We start from the raw sequence: 17,153 nt of genomic DNA on the forward strand, positions 1-17,153 counted from the left end.
CCTGGCTACCACACCAGAGTGGTCGCAAGGGTCATAGCGGTTGTCATGTGCTTCTTGCACCCTAGAAGCATGGTCATCCTGCCCTTCTGGGTCGACTTTCTAGCCGCTCTTCAAGGACTACGCTGAGTCGTCTATATCACTTGCAATACTCTCTCACTTGGGCTAGCAGCTAAACTTAGACAAGTTTTTTCCTCATTCCCAGCCCAGCAGATCCTCTTTGAGGATGATCCTGCACAAGAAGGATGATAATTCTCTCTCGAGTCAAGGTCGTGGCCCTTCAACATGGAGCTTGTGCACTTGATCACTCATTCCCTCGATTCATTCAATTCGCTAGGAGGGTTCTGAGGAAAAAGTCGACAATGGAAGAAGTTTCTTTCGCTCCGCTCGTTTTCAGCAAGTGAATCAGACTTTCAAAGGTAGTCTCTAAGCTCCTTCCTCATCCAGAGCCTTCTCCTGGTCCAATGGTTATTAGGGAATACCAATGCCAGTCTTCTTCTCCCGATCATTTCTCTGGGGATCCAAACGGTACGGCTAATCCTACAGCAGGTCCACTGCCTTCAGGCGGGTCAACCATCCGTCTTCAATTGGATAATGCCACGGCTGTGCCATACGTCAATCATCTAGCAGGTACCCACAGTCAAGCGCCATGACCGAGGTACCTCGCACTCTCTGATGGGCCAAGATCTATCATTTGGTGATCTCAACAGTACATATCCCTGGAGCAGAACACTGGGCGGCTGACATATTCAGCCATCAGGGTTTCTCCTCAAGTGAGTGGGAACTTCACTCGGAAGTCTTCCTTCAGATCTGCCTTCACTGGAGTACTCCAGATGTAGGTCGGATGGCGTCCAAGCTGAACGCCAATGTACTCCAGTTCATGGTTTGGCCTCAAGATCCAAGACCATCTCAGTGCATGCTCTGTTCTTCCATGGTACCAATTTCCATAACCCCTCTTCCACTACGTCTGAGATCTTTTTGGAAGCAGAAAGGGCCCCAGTGATCCCGGGAGACCCTCTCTGACCATGTCAGGTTTTTCTCACTTGCGGTGCTAGTATTTTTCCGTCTTATTTCGACAAAACTGGAAATATGGTCTTTCTCGCAGGGAGCCTTCACCTGTAGTTCTTCCCTACCGCGTACCGTTACATCTGTGGGACCTTAATGGTCCTGGGGATCTTACAGTAGACTCCTTTTTTCTATCCAGAAAGACTTTACTATCAGGGAAGGTCACTCCCCCTTTTTTCTCTGCGTTCTTGTCATCCTGATGAGTCTTCAGAGCTCGCCGCTCTTTCAGTCTTTTTTCCTTATTACCATCAAAGCAAGGTTGCCCTCAAGCCATCCCCTTCCCTCGTTGCCAAGGTGGTTTTGTATTCCCACTGTTGCAGGGGCATCGTCCTCTCATCTCTTTCGGCTTCAGTCCACAAAACAGAAGGGGTTCTCCATAATCTGGAAGAAGTGAGTGCTCCGAGCGGGTACGTATCGAGGACGGCGTCCTTCCGAAGGTTGGACACTTTACTTGGGCTTCTCGATGGTAGGTAGGCTTCCTGACGGTCACAGGAAGGGTTTAGCCATTTCATCGGCCATGTTAACCTGGTGGATTCTTTTCACCATCCAGGAGTCCTTCCGTGCTAGATGTCAGCCTATCTCCCTGTCTGAGGGCTCTAGGCACAAGACGTCGGCAAGCACGACCGCAAGCTTACGAATTCCTCCAGTCCGCATGCATTCTTGAAGCACTATAATTCACACATTCCCATAGATGTGAGTCTGGGCAGGCGGACTTTGCAGGCAGCGGTGGCGCACTTGTCAGTAGCGGTTACACGACCTGATCTGATGTTGTCCCCACCCAGGGACTGCTTTGGGACGTCCCATGGTCTGTGTCCCCCAATGAGGCGAAGGAGAAATAGGGATTTTTGTGTACTCACCGTAAAATCCTTTTCTCCGAGCCATTCATTGGGGGACACAGCTCCCTCCCTATTATTAGTTTGTACTTGTTTTTATCATTTGATATGTTATACTCTCCTTTATAATGTGATATGCTATATGCTTATATGTTATAATTGATCTCCTACTGCTTTTGCACCGAACTGGTTAGCTGGGAGCCAGCAGGAGGGTGTATACTGCAGGGGAGGAGCTAACTTTCTTTGTATTACTTAGTGTCAGCCTCCTGGTGGCAGCAGCATACACCCATGGTCTGTGTCCCCCAATGAATGGCTCGGAGAAAAGGATTTTACGGTGAGTACACAAAAATCCCTATTTCTCTGGAATGAGACATCTGATCACAGATATCAAGGTATCATTTTATTCAGCTTCCTATGACCTACATGACCTACATAACCATATAGACAGCTTAGGAGGGTGGATCCTACTGACAGATTCCCTTTGAGCTGACCATTAGTGATGAGCGAATATACTCGCTACTCAAGATTTCCCGAGCACGCTCGGGGGTCCTCTGAGTATTTTTTAGTGCTCGGAGATTTAGTTTTTCTTGCCGCAACTGAATGATTTACATCTGTTAGCCAGCATAAGTACATGTGGGGGTTGCCTGGTTGCTAGGGAATCCCCACATGTAATCAAGCTGGCTAATAGATGTAAATCATTCAGCTATTAGCCAGCTTGATTACATGTGGGGATTCCCTAGCAACCAGGCAACCCCCACATGTACTTATGCTGGCTAACAGATGTAAATCATTCAGTTGCGGCAAGAAAAACTAAATCTCCGAGCACTAAAAAATACTCGGAGGACACCCGAGCGTGCTGGAGAAATATCGAGTAACGAGTACATTCCCTCATCACTACTGGCCATGCATGAGATGGAGATCTACAGACCTCCCAATATACATTGGCTCAGCAGTCATGTGTTTTCAACATGGAGAGAAGTGTCTGGCGGCCGCTTATCTCCACTGAAAATAAAACAATCAGGCTTTGAAATTCCACCTCTTTCCCTCCCCGACATCGCAATTCAGGCCATGCCGTCTTTCTGATGGATCACACCCCCTTGTCAAGCATGTCAAAAGATCTAATCTAAAACGCATAACTAAATAATAAATCCGGTGTAGATGATGCTGGAATTCTGGTGCATGTAGCTCAGTAAATCAGCGGAGTTTCTTTTATTTTTCTCAGGATCCCAGTGCTCCTTCAGCCTGTGACACTGGGAGACGGCGTTTCGTTGACAAACTAACGTGGAAAGACGACGACTTGTCAGATAGCGACAGTGACTGCATCGGAGAAACCGTGAAACGTCACTATAAGGTTACGGATCCTTATGGAGTGTTGGATCTGGTCTTTATGTCTGATGTTTTTTAGTGGGGAAAAAATGTCTGCTTTTTATTACCTTTTTATTTTAGTCAAAATATGGCCAACATTCAGTATTGAATCATTTCACATTATACCTTTATAGCGATGAGCGTATTAAAGGGAATCGGTCAGTAGATTTTTGCTATGTAGTCTTGGATCAGGCTGAGACCCTAATTCCAGTGTGTGACTTACTAAGCTTTGTGCCGCTGTTTAAAAAAAATCATTGTGTTATATCAGCAGGAGATTATCGCTACAGGACTAGGTGTCATGTGCCTCTCAGTCATCTGCTTTGTGTAACCCCGACCACATTACCGATTGGCAGCTTTCTGTCAATATACAGTGTAGACAGGAAGCTGCCAATCAGTGATGTGGGCGGTTTGTACAGGGGTCACCATTCTGAGATCAGCAGAGAAAACAGGGATTATATCAAAATGACATCAAGCAGCCCCAGAAGTGACACATCACTGGAATCGGGCTCTGCCTCTACATGATGCTGCTCTCAGATTACATAGCAAAAACCTGCTGGCCAATTCTATTTAAACGGCTGTATGTTATACTCCAGTTCACCTGCAGAGGCCACTGCAGGGAATATGGGCAGGCAAAGGCAAAATCAACTGATCGTCCCATGTGGCACCGAGAGGCTTATCAGTATTAGTCCAGCACAGTCCTGGTAACAGTTCATCCATGCCACCTCAGTGCCAGCGCTCCAGAGAAGACCAGAGATGACGAGCAAGAAAGGCATGTTATATTAGGTGTCTAACAAGGCTAATAAAGTAATTACAAATTTGAACTAAAAAAACCCCCCAAAAAAATAGGAAAAAGATCAGGCTAACTTGTGTTTTTCTTGCAATAGTTGGGACGATCTAGTCATCATGCGGACTACTTTGTCTTCCTGTGTCACCTCCTGAATCCAGTGCTGAAGACCTATGAGAGCGTGGCATTATTCCTGCAGGCGCATGGCAGCGGCATGTGTGAGCACGGTATGAAGGCATAGGAGTCTAAAAAGAACTTGTATCACAGATAAATGGCCACCAAAGTGCTCATCTCTGTCCTGTGGCTGCTATATTATCTGGTGCTAGCTCCGATCCCTATTTTACCACCTGGGTGCCCACGGGGGATATTAGGTTGCTCATGGCGCCCCCTTGTGATGCAATCGTGGATTGCTATTGGATTCACCATGACAATTGTGGTCAACTAAAAGCTCGCCCCTGTTTTCCACCATCTTCGTTCTCTTGTGAATCCCAGGGGCTGAGCTTCATAAGACTTAATTGACAATATGCTGTGATGCAAAAGTATTACAATACAGTGTACATGTGGTTTCTGGTTCAAGTGCCATTGGGAGACTAAAATATTAAAAAAATAAAGTTTCAAACATGTTTTAAAACTTTATTAAAAAGTTTTATTAAAGACCGCCCTTTTTCAATTAAGAAAAATAAAATAATGATAATTAAAAAAAAACAAAAACATTTTGGATATCGCTCTGTCTGCAAAATTGCAATCTATTAAAATATGAAACTGCATAGGAAAATAAATGAATATGGCCAAATTTGTGTTTTTCGGTCACCTTTCATCAGCAAAAAAAAAAAAAAGGGAAGAACAAGTGAACAACATTAACCCCTTCCTGACATCAGACGTACTATCCCGTCGAGGTGGGGTGGGCCCGTATGACCACCGACGGGATAGTACGTCATCACCGATCAGCGGCGCTCACGGGGGGAGCGCGGCCGGGTGTCAGCTGCATATCGCAGCTGACATCCGGCACTATGTGCCAGGAGCGGTCATGGACCGCCCCCGGCACATTAACCCCCGGCACACCGCGATCAAACATGATCGCAGTGTACCGGCGGTATAGGGAAGCATCGCGCAGGGAGGGGGCTCCCTGCGGGCTTCCCTGAGACCCCCGGAGCAACGCGATGTGATCGCGTTGCTGCGAGGGTCTCCTACCTCCTTCCTGGCTGCAGGTCCCGGATCCAAGATGGCCGCGGCATCCGGGTCCTGCAGGGAAGGAGGTGGCTTACCGAGTGTCTGCTCAGAGCAGACACTTGGTAAGCCTGCAGCCCTGCACAGCAGATCGTCGATCTGGCAGAGTGCTGTGCACACTGCCAGATCAATGATCTGTGATGTCCCCCCCCTGGGACAAAGTAAAAAAGTAAAAAAAAAATTTTTCCACATGTGTAAAAAAAAATTAAAAAAAATTCCTAAATAAATAATAATAAAAAAATATATATTATTCCCATAAATACATTTCTTTATCTAAATAAAAAAAACAAAACAATAAAAGTACACATATTTAGTATCGCCGCGTCCGTAACGACCCGACCTATAAAACTGCCCCACTAGTTAACCCCTTCAGTAAACACCGTAAGAAAAAAAAAAAAAAAACGAGGCAAAAAACAACGCTTTATTACCATACCGCCGAACAAAAAGTGGAATAACACGCGATCAAAAAGACTGATATAAATATCCATGGTACCGCTGAAAACGTCATCTTGTCCCGCAAAAAACAAGCCGCCATACAGCATCATCAGCAAAAAAATAAAAAAGTTATAGTCCTGAGAATAAAGCGATACCAAAATAATTATTTTTTCTATATTTTAGTTTTTATCGTATAAAAGCGCCAAAACATAAAAAAATGATATAAATGAGATATCGCTGTAATCGTACTGACCCGACGAATAAAACTGCTTTATCAATTTTACCAAACGCGGAACGGTATAAACGCCTCTCCCAAAAGAAATTCATGAATAGCAGGTTTTTGGTCATTCTGCCTCACAAAAATCGGAATAAAAAGCGATCAAAAACGGTCACGTGTCCGAAAATGTTACCAATAAAAACGTCAACTCGTCCCGCAAAAAACAAGACCTCACATGACTGTGGAGCAAAATGTGGAAAAATTATAGGTCTCAAAATGTGGAGACGCAAAAACTTTTTTGCTATAAAAAGCGTCGCTGGTTTCACACTTGCGTTTTTGTCTGCAGCGTTTTTTGCACAAAAAAACGCATGCGTTTTTTCCCTATATTTAACATTGAAAACGCATGCGGTTTTTTTGTACGCGTTTGGTCGCGTTTTCAAACGCATGCGTTTTTTTTCTGCATGCGTTCATTTTCAGAAATACAACCTGCAGTATTTTCTTGCGTTTTTAAGCACATGCGTTTGTTTGCGTTAAAAACGCATGCATTTTTATCGAAAAAAACCAGAAAACACACTGAAAAGCCACCCACCACCATCAAGGTGATAAAGGGATCCAAACCCTAACCCTAACTCTACCCCTAACCTCACCCCTAACCGTTTAATGAACATTTTCTGACAGTCATAGTGCCACGTATTTCAGTGCCACGTATTTCAGTGCCACGTATTTCAGTGCCACGTATTTCAGTGCCACGTATTTCAGTGCCACGTATCACGTATTTCAGTGCCACGTGTTTCAGTGCCACGTATTTCAGTGCCACGTATCACGTATTTCAGTGCCACATATTTTAGTACCACGTATTTCAGTGCCACGTATTTCAGTGCCACGTATTTCAGTGCCACGTATTTCAGTGCCACGTATCACGTATTTCAGTGCCACGTGTTTCAGTGCCACGTATTTAAGTGCCACGTATCACATATTTCAGTGCCACGTATTTCAGTGCCACGTATTTCAGTGCCACGTATTTCAGTGCCACGTATTTCAGTGCCACGTATTTCAGTGCCACGTATTTCAGTGCCACGTATCACATATTTCAGTGCCACGTATTTCAGTGCCACGTATTTCAGTGCCACGTATTTCAGTGCCACGTTTTTCAGTGCCACGTTTTTCAGTGCCACGTATTTCAGTGCCACGTATCACGTATTTCAGTGCCACGTGTTTCAGTGCCACGTATTTCAGTGCCACGTATTTCAGTCACGTTTAGGGTTAGGGTTAGGGCTAGGGTTAGGGCTAGGGTTGGAGGTAAAGTTAGGGTTGGGGCTAAAGTTAGGGTTGGGGCTAAAGTTAGGGTTGGGGCTAAAGTTAGGGTTAGGGTTTGGATTACATTTACGTTTGGATTAGGGTTGGGATTAGAATTATGGGTTGTGTCAGGGCTAGGGGTGTGGTTAGGGTTACCGTTGGGATTAGGGTTAGGGGTGTGTTTGGGTTAGGGTTTCAGGTAGAATTGGGGAGTTTCCACTGTCCAGGCACATCAGGGGCTCTCCAAGCGCGACATGGCGTCCAATCTCAATTCCAGCCAATTCTGCGTTGAAAAAGTAAAACAGTGCTCCTTCCCTTCCGAGCTCTCCCGTGCGCCCAAAAAGGGGTTTACCCCAACATATGTGTTATCAGCGTACTCGGGACAAATTGAACAACAACTTCTGGGGTCCAAGTTCTCTTGTTATCCTTAGGAAAATAAAAATTTGGGGGGCTAAAAATCATTTTTGTGGGAAAAAAAAGATGTTTTATTTTCACGGCTCTGCGTTATAAACTGTAGTGAAACACTTGGGGGTTCAAAGTTCTCACAACACATCTAGATAAGCTCCTTGGGAGGTCTAGTTTCCAATATGGGGTCACTTGTGGGGGGTTTGTACTGTTTGGGTACATCAGGGGCTCTGCAAATGCAACGTGACACCTGCAGACCAATCCATTTAAGGCTGCATTCCAAATGGCGCTCCTTCCCTTCCGAGCTCTGTCATGCACCCAAACAGTGGTTCCCCCCCACATATGGGGTATCAGCGTACTCAGGACAAATTGGACAACAACTTTTGGGGTCTAATTTATCCTGTTACCCTTGTGAAAATACAAAACTGGGGGCTAAAAAATCATTTTTGTGAAAAAAAAAAAAAGAATTTTTATTTTCACGGCTTTGCGCTATAAACTTTAGTGAAACACTTGGGGGTTCAAAGTTCTCAAAACACATTTAGATAAGTTCCTTGGGAGGTCTAGTTTCCAATATGGGGTAACTTGTGGGGGGTTTGTACTGTTTGGGTACATCAGGGGCTCTGCAAATGCAACGTGACGGCTGCTGACCAATCCATTTAAGTCTGCATTCCAAATGGCGCTCCTTCCCTTCCGAGCTCTGTCATGCGCCCAAACAGTGGTTCCCCCCCACATATGGGGTATCAGCGTACTCAGGACAAATTGGAAAACAAATTTTGGGGTCCAATTTATTCTGTTACCCTTGTAAAAATACAAAGCTGGGTGCTAAAAAATCATTTTTGAGAAAAAAAATAAAAATTATTTTCACGGCTCTGCGTTATAATCTGTAGTGAAACACTTGGGGGTTCAAAGCTCTCAAAACACATCTAGATAAGTTCCTTAGGGGGTCTACTTTCCAAAATGGTGTCACTTGTAGGGAGTTTCAATGTTTAGGCACATCAGGGGCTCTCCAAACGCAACATGGCGTCCCATCTCAATTCCAGTCAATTTTGCATTGAAAAGTCAAATGGCGCTCCTTCCCTTCCAAGCTCTGCCATGCGCCCAAACAATGGTTTACACCCACATATGGGGTATCAGCGTACTCAGGACAAATTGCACAACATTTTTTGGGGTCCAATTTCTTCTCTTACCCTTGGGAAAATAAAAAATTGGGGGCGAAAAGATCATTTTTGTGAAAAAATATGATTTTTTATTTTTACGGCTCTGCATTATAAACTTCTGTGAAGCACTTGGTGGGTCAAAGTGCTCACCACACATCAAGATAAGTTCCTTAGGGGGTCTACTTTCCAAAATGGTGTCACTTGTAGGGGGTTTCAGTGTTTAGGCACATCAGGGGCTCTCCAAACGCAACATGGCGTCCCATCTCAATTCCAGTCAATTTTGCATTGAAAAGTCAAATGGCGCTCCTTTCCTTCGGAGCTCTGCCATGTGCCCAAACAGTGGTTTACCCCCGCATATGGGGTATCAGCGTACTCAGGACAAATTGTACAACAACTTTGGGGGTCCATTTTCTCCTGTTACCCTTGGTAAAATAAAACAAATTGGAGCTGAAATAAATTTTGTGTGAAAAAAAGTTAAATGTTCATTTTTATTTAAACATTCCAAAAATTCCTGTGAAACACCTGAAGGGTTAATAAACTTCTTGAATGTGGTTTTGAGCACCTTGAGGGGTGCAGTTTTTAGAATGGTGTCACACTTGAGTATTTTCTATCATATAGACCCCTCAAAATGACTTCAAATGAGATGTGGTCCCTAAAAAAAAATGGTGTTGTAAAAATGAGAAATTGCTGGTCAACTTTTAACCCTTATAACTCCGTCACAAAAAAAAAATTTGGTTCCAAAATTGTACTGATGTAAAGTAGACATGTGGGAAATGTTACTTATTAAGTATTTTGCGTGACATATGTCTGTGATTTAAAGGCATAAAAATTCAAAGTTGGAAAATTGCAAAATTTTCAAAATTTTCGCCAAATTTCCATTTTTTTCACAAATAAACGCAAGTTATATCGAATAAGTTTTACCACTAACATGAAGTACAATATGTCACGAGAAAACAATGTCAGAATCGCCAAGATCCGTTGAAGCGTTCCAGAGTTATAGCCTCATAAAGGGACAGTGGTCAGAATTGTAAAAATTGGCCCGGTCATTAACGTGCAAACCACCCTTGGGGGTGAAGGGGTTAAATAGCCTAAAATGGTGCAATTAAAAACTGCAGCTGGCAAGAGTCACACCCTCACACGACTCCATCGAGAGAACTGTTGAAAAGAAGGTGCGAGTGTCAGGAAATGGTGACACGAGCCAAAGTTTTAAAAAGTGACCCCCAGGATAATGTTACCAGGTGACTTTTGCCGCAAATGTCATTATTTAGTATATTATTTGGTAAGGGAAATGGCACAATTCAAAACTACAGCTACAAAAAACAAGATCTTAAAACGCTATCTGGACGGTAAAATAAAGTTATGATTTAAAGGGAAAAAAATGAAAATAGGCTCAGATTGAAAGGGGTAAAAGAGCTTTAATGCACATAAAGTAGTGGCATATCGCTAGATCTGGTGGCAGTCCGACCTCTAGGCCCCTCACTGATCTGAGAATGTGGGGGTGCAGCAATGGTTAAATATTGTGGTCCTTCACAGCTTTTTTCTGCACAGTTACCTCATTAGAAAGGCGCTATTCTGTCCAGTGGGGGCAGGGGAAGACTAGAGGATTAGTACTGCACCCCTTCATTGTCAGGTCCCAGGGGTCGTACCCCCACTCATCACATTGCGAGTAGCATCCGATGAGTCTCTCATGTGAGAGAATGGGATACTATATACAAATGACCGTGAGGTCAAACTCTGCTGCGAGCGGGATCCAAGTGTCATTTATCCGCGATCCCTTTCTCTCGCATGCGAGAATCGGATCACACGGAGAAGATGGAGACTTTAATTTCTCCCTGTCGGCGTATGTCAGGCGGCACTGGGATGACATCCGAGTGCAAGCCAATGTTTTGCACGAGCCATAGACTTGTAAGTGTGCGCGTGGTCCGATGTACGCTGCCAGCTGCAGCATGCAGACTCTGCACACGAGTATAAATGCTAGTCGGCACTGCCCCATAGTGTAACACTGCAGCGAGTGCCATCCGATGAAACTTGTCCCAGTTATACGCTGGCTACATGCAAGTGTGATACCAAATCCTAATAATATGACATCATGTTACAAGATGGGGATAGTCATTTAACCCTGGGGTCCATGGTCACTTATAGTGTTGAAAAAGGCATTAAATGGCTTCTGTAAGTTGTATATGTGTTTTGCTGATGTTGGCTTAACGTCAAACGTGACAAGTTTTAGCTCTTAGTTTATTCTCCCTGCAACCTGAATGTTCTGCCTTTTTTTTTCTTCCTAAATCTACATTATGGTTCCAAAGATATGGCCTTTATGGTCTTTTCCAATGGGGCGTGGCTCTGCAAAATTCCACTATGAGCCACACCCCCTCGGAAAGACCATAAATATGATCACTAAAGCCCATTTCTTAGCAATGTCGCCCTATAGGAATCGTTACACATATTGTAATACTTGTTACTTTGGCATTGTTGAGGATTTTCATGGCGGTACGTAGCTATACTATTGCTGCAGCTCTGTAGGGGGCAGGTTCCATCGTTACATGGGTAAGAGAACTTACGGATGCTTTACTCACAGAGCTGGAGACGGACTATGTCACCCGGGTGCACCAGAACCTGCTGCAGGCGGCTACCGAGGACCACTCAAATGGTGAGTTCACATTTGCTAATTTATAAAATATTTGCAGATCTGCACTTCTGATTGCTATATCCTTTAGCTCTAGAAATCCACAAGCGTCTTCATAAATGCCGTAGTCCCATTTTTAGCACATGGAAGGGGATAATGACAAATTTAAAGGGGCGCTGGTCTCTGCAGGTAAATGCTGTGTAAAACATGTGCAGGTGTCTTAACTGGATGAAAATGATGTCACCTGCTGCCAATCATCGGAGCGGTGCTGGGGCGGGGAGCAGTCAGCACTCACTACTCAAGGATCAGGCCCAAATCTGCAGATTAACACTATGGCTGCACATAAATACATTTTTTTCTTTTTCAGGAGCTGACGGGTTCTCGTTAAAGTGTGTTTCTATCTCCCTCCTCCCCCTGTACCCTATAGTGGCACCTTTGCTAATAATAATATCAGCAGGTACCCATCATCTAAAGATCCAGCAATGCATCTCTGCTGCCGATTAGGGGAATGTTTACCAGCTGAAGCGGTGACGGTCTGTTAACAGCGCTGCAGCCGATCACTGACTTGATGCAATCAGTAGGAACGATGAGCACCGGCTGATTTTTGTATTTTTTAAATATGCTATGGCGTGCTGAAAGCTGAAGTTGGAAAACTTATTTAATACATTCAACCTACCCCATACCTGCTGGGGAATATGGCTATTTCCTTATGTGTAGTAGGTGGCTATGCTCTCTATAGGAAGGCATGGGGCTGACCGAGTCTGCAGCGTTTCTTGTAAGCATGGAGCTGTGCCGTTCCTGAGTAACATGCAACACTTGGTGTAATGTGCCGTCTTCAGGTGGAGTTAAAGGAACCCTTCAGGTTAACTTTATTACTGAAGCTATGGCTGTATGGTGATCTGAAGTGCCTGCATTGAGCATTCAAGCTTCAAAGCCACATGCAAATTGGCCTGGAGGTGCATTGGGGGCCTGCAATATACCCTGCTGTCTTAAGGTTCAAAGCCATTCCTTCTGCCCGATGTCTATAAGGGGCAATGTCCACCAGATGGACCAAATACCAGCCCCAGTGCGCCTTCAGCCACAGGTACGCAGGGATTTGGCATTCTTCAGGGAAAGTTCTTTATGCCTTAAAGTGGCAAGTCATTTCAACAGATACCTACCTCGCAGAAAGGGAAGTGGATTTTGGCTTTCACACGGCGCACAACACTACTAGAAAGAGATATGTGTCATGACAGATCAACCTTCTGTAGCTAAAGGGCATTTTCCCTCTACTTCAAGGTTATTTGGTCAGGTGTCCCTAAGGCTGCCGTCACACGATCAGTATTTGGTCAGTATTTTACATCAGTATTTGTAAGCCAAAACCAGGAGTGGGTGATAATTGCAGAAGTGGTGCATATGTTTCTATTATACTTTTCCTCTAATTGTTCCACTCCTGGTTTTGGCTTACAAATACTGAGGTAAAATACTGACCAAATACTGCTGGTGTGTCGGCAGCCTAAGTCTGCATGCCGGAGTAGACAATTTGGCTGTGGACTTTCTCAGTCAAGTGAGACTCTAACCAGGTGAATAGTTTCTTCATCTACATAAAAGAAAAAGTAGTGCAGCACAACCAATAATAGTTTCTTCAGCTAGTAGACTTCTCCAGATCTGTCAGAGAAGGCCACTCCAGACAAGTACCTTTTGTGGTCCATCTAAATCAGAGGGTTCCAGTTTACATGGACAGATCGAGACCCATTTGTTCTCACAGTGGCCAACTTCGTCACTCCATAGGAAGGGTTCCACCTTCTTAACCCTCTTTTGCCTTTCCTAAGCTACATTCTGGCCTCATATGGTCAGATATGTTGATTTGATCAACTTTTTCAGACATACCTTGGCCTCTTCATCGATGGCCAAGGTCGGCTTTGCATTGTACTTTAGCTTCAGCTGCATGTAATTGTGCTTTAGTTGAAGCCGCCTTCCAAGATCACGGGGTCTTTTTGAATGTCATCCCGAATGACCTCAAAGCGTGGAAATATCGTTGCAAGGGGAAGGTCAATTTTCTCTGGGGTGAGCATTGTAGTATCTATTTATTGTTATGTTTCAGTCCTCGGAATCTGTCTTCTCTCCTGCCAAATTTTGAGCAGGGTCTGGGTCTAGCTTACTTTAAAAGGTCAAATCTCAGTCCTTTCAATTGTCTCACTGCATACTCCAGCATTTCATTCTCCGGTAAAGAACCCTGGAATCGTAAACGAGTTGTCCGCAGGCATTGTGTAACTGCAGACTGATGAATTGTGTGGGTGGGCGTCTTCTGACTGCATGTATGTGATTTCCTTACTCTCGGTCACATGAAAACTAGACTCGCCCGGCTTCTATCAATCGAAGAGAGATAGGAAAAGCATATAAAAGAATGTAGATTGCATACATGTGGTTGAGCGACTGCTACCTGGCACACGGCATAGAGGGGGGAGTCATGACATTTTCTATTAATAAATGTATCGCCTAATATTGAGCAGAATTAGGTATTCACCAATATACAGTATGAGCACACACACAGCCCCCTATATACAGTTAGGTCCAGAAATATTTGAATAGTGACAGGTTTTGGCATTTTAGCTGTTTAAGCCCATATTTATTATATAACTGTATCTTGAATATGTTTTGGTAAAGTGCAGACCCTCAGGTTTATTTGAGGGTGTTCGCATCTATTAACTAGTTAAATCCTGCTGTCAAACTCTTTGACAGCAGCATTTAACAAGCGCTTCCGGCTATCCGGCCGGAAATGCGTGTGGCCCCCATCACGTAATCGGAAGTCATCTGCATGTTGGCATGACAACCAGAGGTCTCCTTGAGACCTCTATGGTTGTTGATGCCGGATTGCTGTGAGCGCCACCCTGTGGTCGGCGCTCACAGCAATCCTGTAATTCTGCTACATAGAGGCAATCTGTTGCAGAGCTAGTCAAGTTGTGCCAGCTTCTAGCCTCCCATGGAGGCTATTGAAGCATGGCAAAAGTAAAACAAAAAGGTTTTTAACCCTCCGTCAGGGGCAATATGTTTCATAACGAGTTTAGGGGCTAGAAAATTGGCTATATTTTCCTTTTTAAAAAATTTCAATGCTCTAAAAGTGATCAGTTACCTTAATAGGAATGTAATAAATGAGAATACATATAATCAGGTGGAAAAAAAATGTTTAATAACCAGAAAAGTAATATGTTTCTATGTCTTGAGCATCCTCCTCACTCTCTCCATCTTGATCTGTATCAGACACATCTGGACATTCTTCCACATCATCTTATGAATCAATGTCACTTTCTTCCCATAAATCCTCTTACTGTAAGGGGTCTGTCTCATCATCAAGCAGTATATTTTGCACTTGCTCAACATGAAGGGCATTTGACAAGTCAAATATTCTCCTCGCCATTTCAGAAGAAAAGCTGAAGCAAGAGAGAGAATGTGTTAGGGCGCAATGTGCCTGAGAAGCACACTCTTATTTCTAACAAAACCTTCTATGACAAATCCACAAATTTAGCACTAGCTATTCATAAAACAAGCTAAAAAAACAATTGGGATGAATAAAATTAGCAAATTCTAACCGTCAAAGGTGTGACGCATTCAGGAGCAATGAGCCGGAGAAGCCAAAACACTGATATCTGATCTCCTGCAGTTCTGCAGCACAAGAGGCTTCTCAGGTTTCACACAGCTTTTAGGGTATGTGCACACGTTGCGGATTTCTTGCAGAAATTTCCTGAAGAAAACCGGAAATTTTCTGCAAGAAATCCGCATTTTTTTTTTTGCGGTTTTTTTCCGTTTTTTTTGCGTTTTTTTAGCATTCTGCAAGCGTAATTAGCTTGCAGAATGCTAAAGTTTTCCAAGCGATCTGTAGCATCGCTTGGAAAACTGACTGACAAGTTGGTCACACTTGTCAAACATAGCGTTTGACAAGTGTGACCAACTTGTTACTATAGATGCTGCTTTTGCAGCATCTATAGTAAAAGATAGAACGTTTAAAAATAATAAAAAAAATAAAAAAAAATGCTTATACTCACCCGCAGACATCAGATCTCCTCACCGGCGTCCATTCCTATAGCTGATGTGTGCGCGCAGGGCCTTCCATGACGTCACGGTCACGTGAGCGGTCTCGGCCAATCACAGGACAGTGACGTCATTCGGCAAGGTCCTTCACCGCACACCAGCTACAGGAACCGAAGCCAGCGTGCAGCACAGAGGCGGGAACACTTCGGGGGCCATCAGAGGGTGAGTATAGGACTATTTTTTATTTTAATTCTTATTTTTTTACCAATTATATGGTGCCCAGTGCGTGGAGGAGAGTCTCCTCTCCTCCACCCTGGGTACCAACCGCACATAATCTGCTTACTTCCCGCATCGTGGGCACAGCCCCGTGCGGGAAGTAAGCAGATCAATGGACCCCTAGGTGTGCGGAATCCCCTGCAATTCCGCATTTTAATGAACATGTTGCTTTTTTTTCCGCGATGCGATTTTTTCGCGGAAAAAAAGGCTACATTTGCACAAAAAATGCGGAATACACTGAAAATAATGGGAGGCATATGTTAGCGTTTTTTTCGCGTTTTTATCACGTTTTTATAGCGAAAAAAACGCGAAAAATACTGAACGTGTGCACATGGCCTTAAAGTTAGGAAGGTACTGGGAGGATGGTGTTTCCCAGACAAACCACTGAAAATAGAGAAATGAAACTAAGTGAGCTGCGCCTGTCAAATCAGTTGCCCCTGACGGAGGGTTAAAAATATGGAAAAAATAAAAAAATATATAAAAGTTTAAATCACCTACCTTTCGCCCCATTCAAAATAAAACTATAAAAATAAAATCAAACCTACACATATTTGGTATCGCTGCATTCAGAATCTCCCGATTTTTTGGTCCCTGCGACATTGCATTAAAATGCAATAATGGGAGATCATAAGAACGTATCTGCATCAAAATGGTATCATTAAAAACATCAGCTCGGCACACAAAAAATAAGCCCTCACTCAACCCGAGATCCCGAAAAATAGAGACGCTACGGGCAAATTTTTTTTTTTTTTGCAAAGTTTGGAATTTTTTTTCAAAACATAGATTAAAAAAAACCTAGACATGTTTGGCGTCTATGAACTCGTAATGACCTGGAGAAGCATAATGGCAGGTCAGTTTTAGTATTTAGTGAACCTAGCAAAAAAGCCAAACAAAAAACAAGTCTGGGATTACACTTTTTACTCTGTCGCCTCATTGGGGGACACAGGACCATGGGTGTTATGCTGCTGTCCACTAGGAGGCGACACTATGCATAATCTGAAAAAGATTAACTGTGGCTCCTCCTGTTTAGTATACACCCCTGGACGGCATCAGCCTTCTCCAGTTTTTGCTTAGTGTCGCATAGTAGGCACACCTAAAAGATTTTTACTCCGTTTTTTCCGACGGGATTACAGATGAAGTAAAGAGGGTCTCCTGTGAGACTCCCAGCATGGCTCCTTCCTCGGCCCCCTATTATGGGGTGCCCAGTTGAAGGAGAGATGGCTATTCCCCATGTTGCTCCTTCCCCAGTCCCTCGGGTGCTGGTTCGAAGTCGAGACCCCCCTCCTTCCCTAATTCCTTTTGGTTTCTGGGTTGAGGTCGAGGTGAGGATAAAGGCCCCTGAAGGTGACAACAGCACCCTCCCTAATCCCCCTCTGGGGGCATTAGGTTGAGACGCCTCAGGTAGGGCCTGTGGCATTAGGTTGAGACGCCTCAGGTAGGGCCTGTACAGGCAGCATTCAACAGC

At 44.0% G+C, this 17,153-nt stretch overlaps 1 protein-coding gene across 6 annotated transcripts in view; it reads left to right on the plus strand.

The window, feature by feature from the left end:
- GPAT2 (glycerol-3-phosphate acyltransferase 2, mitochondrial) overlaps positions 1 to 17,153 on the plus strand; it is a 129,770-nt gene that overhangs the window by 98,215 nt on the left and 14,402 nt on the right. For all 6 annotated transcript variants that reach the window (XM_077262933.1, XM_077262938.1, XM_077262935.1 and 3 more), the window contains 3 exons: positions 3,118 to 3,246; positions 4,145 to 4,271; positions 11,357 to 11,428. In XM_077262933.1, coding sequence (XP_077119048.1) covers positions 3,118 to 3,246; positions 4,145 to 4,271; positions 11,357 to 11,428 — 328 coding nt within the window. The remainder of the gene's footprint in view (positions 1 to 3,117; positions 3,247 to 4,144; positions 4,272 to 11,356; positions 11,429 to 17,153) is intronic.

The sequence above is a fragment of the Ranitomeya variabilis genome, chromosome 5 (genome assembly GCF_051348905.1).
Source record: "Ranitomeya variabilis isolate aRanVar5 chromosome 5, aRanVar5.hap1, whole genome shotgun sequence".
In the NCBI taxonomy this organism is placed as follows: domain Eukaryota; kingdom Metazoa; phylum Chordata; class Amphibia; order Anura; family Dendrobatidae; genus Ranitomeya; species Ranitomeya variabilis.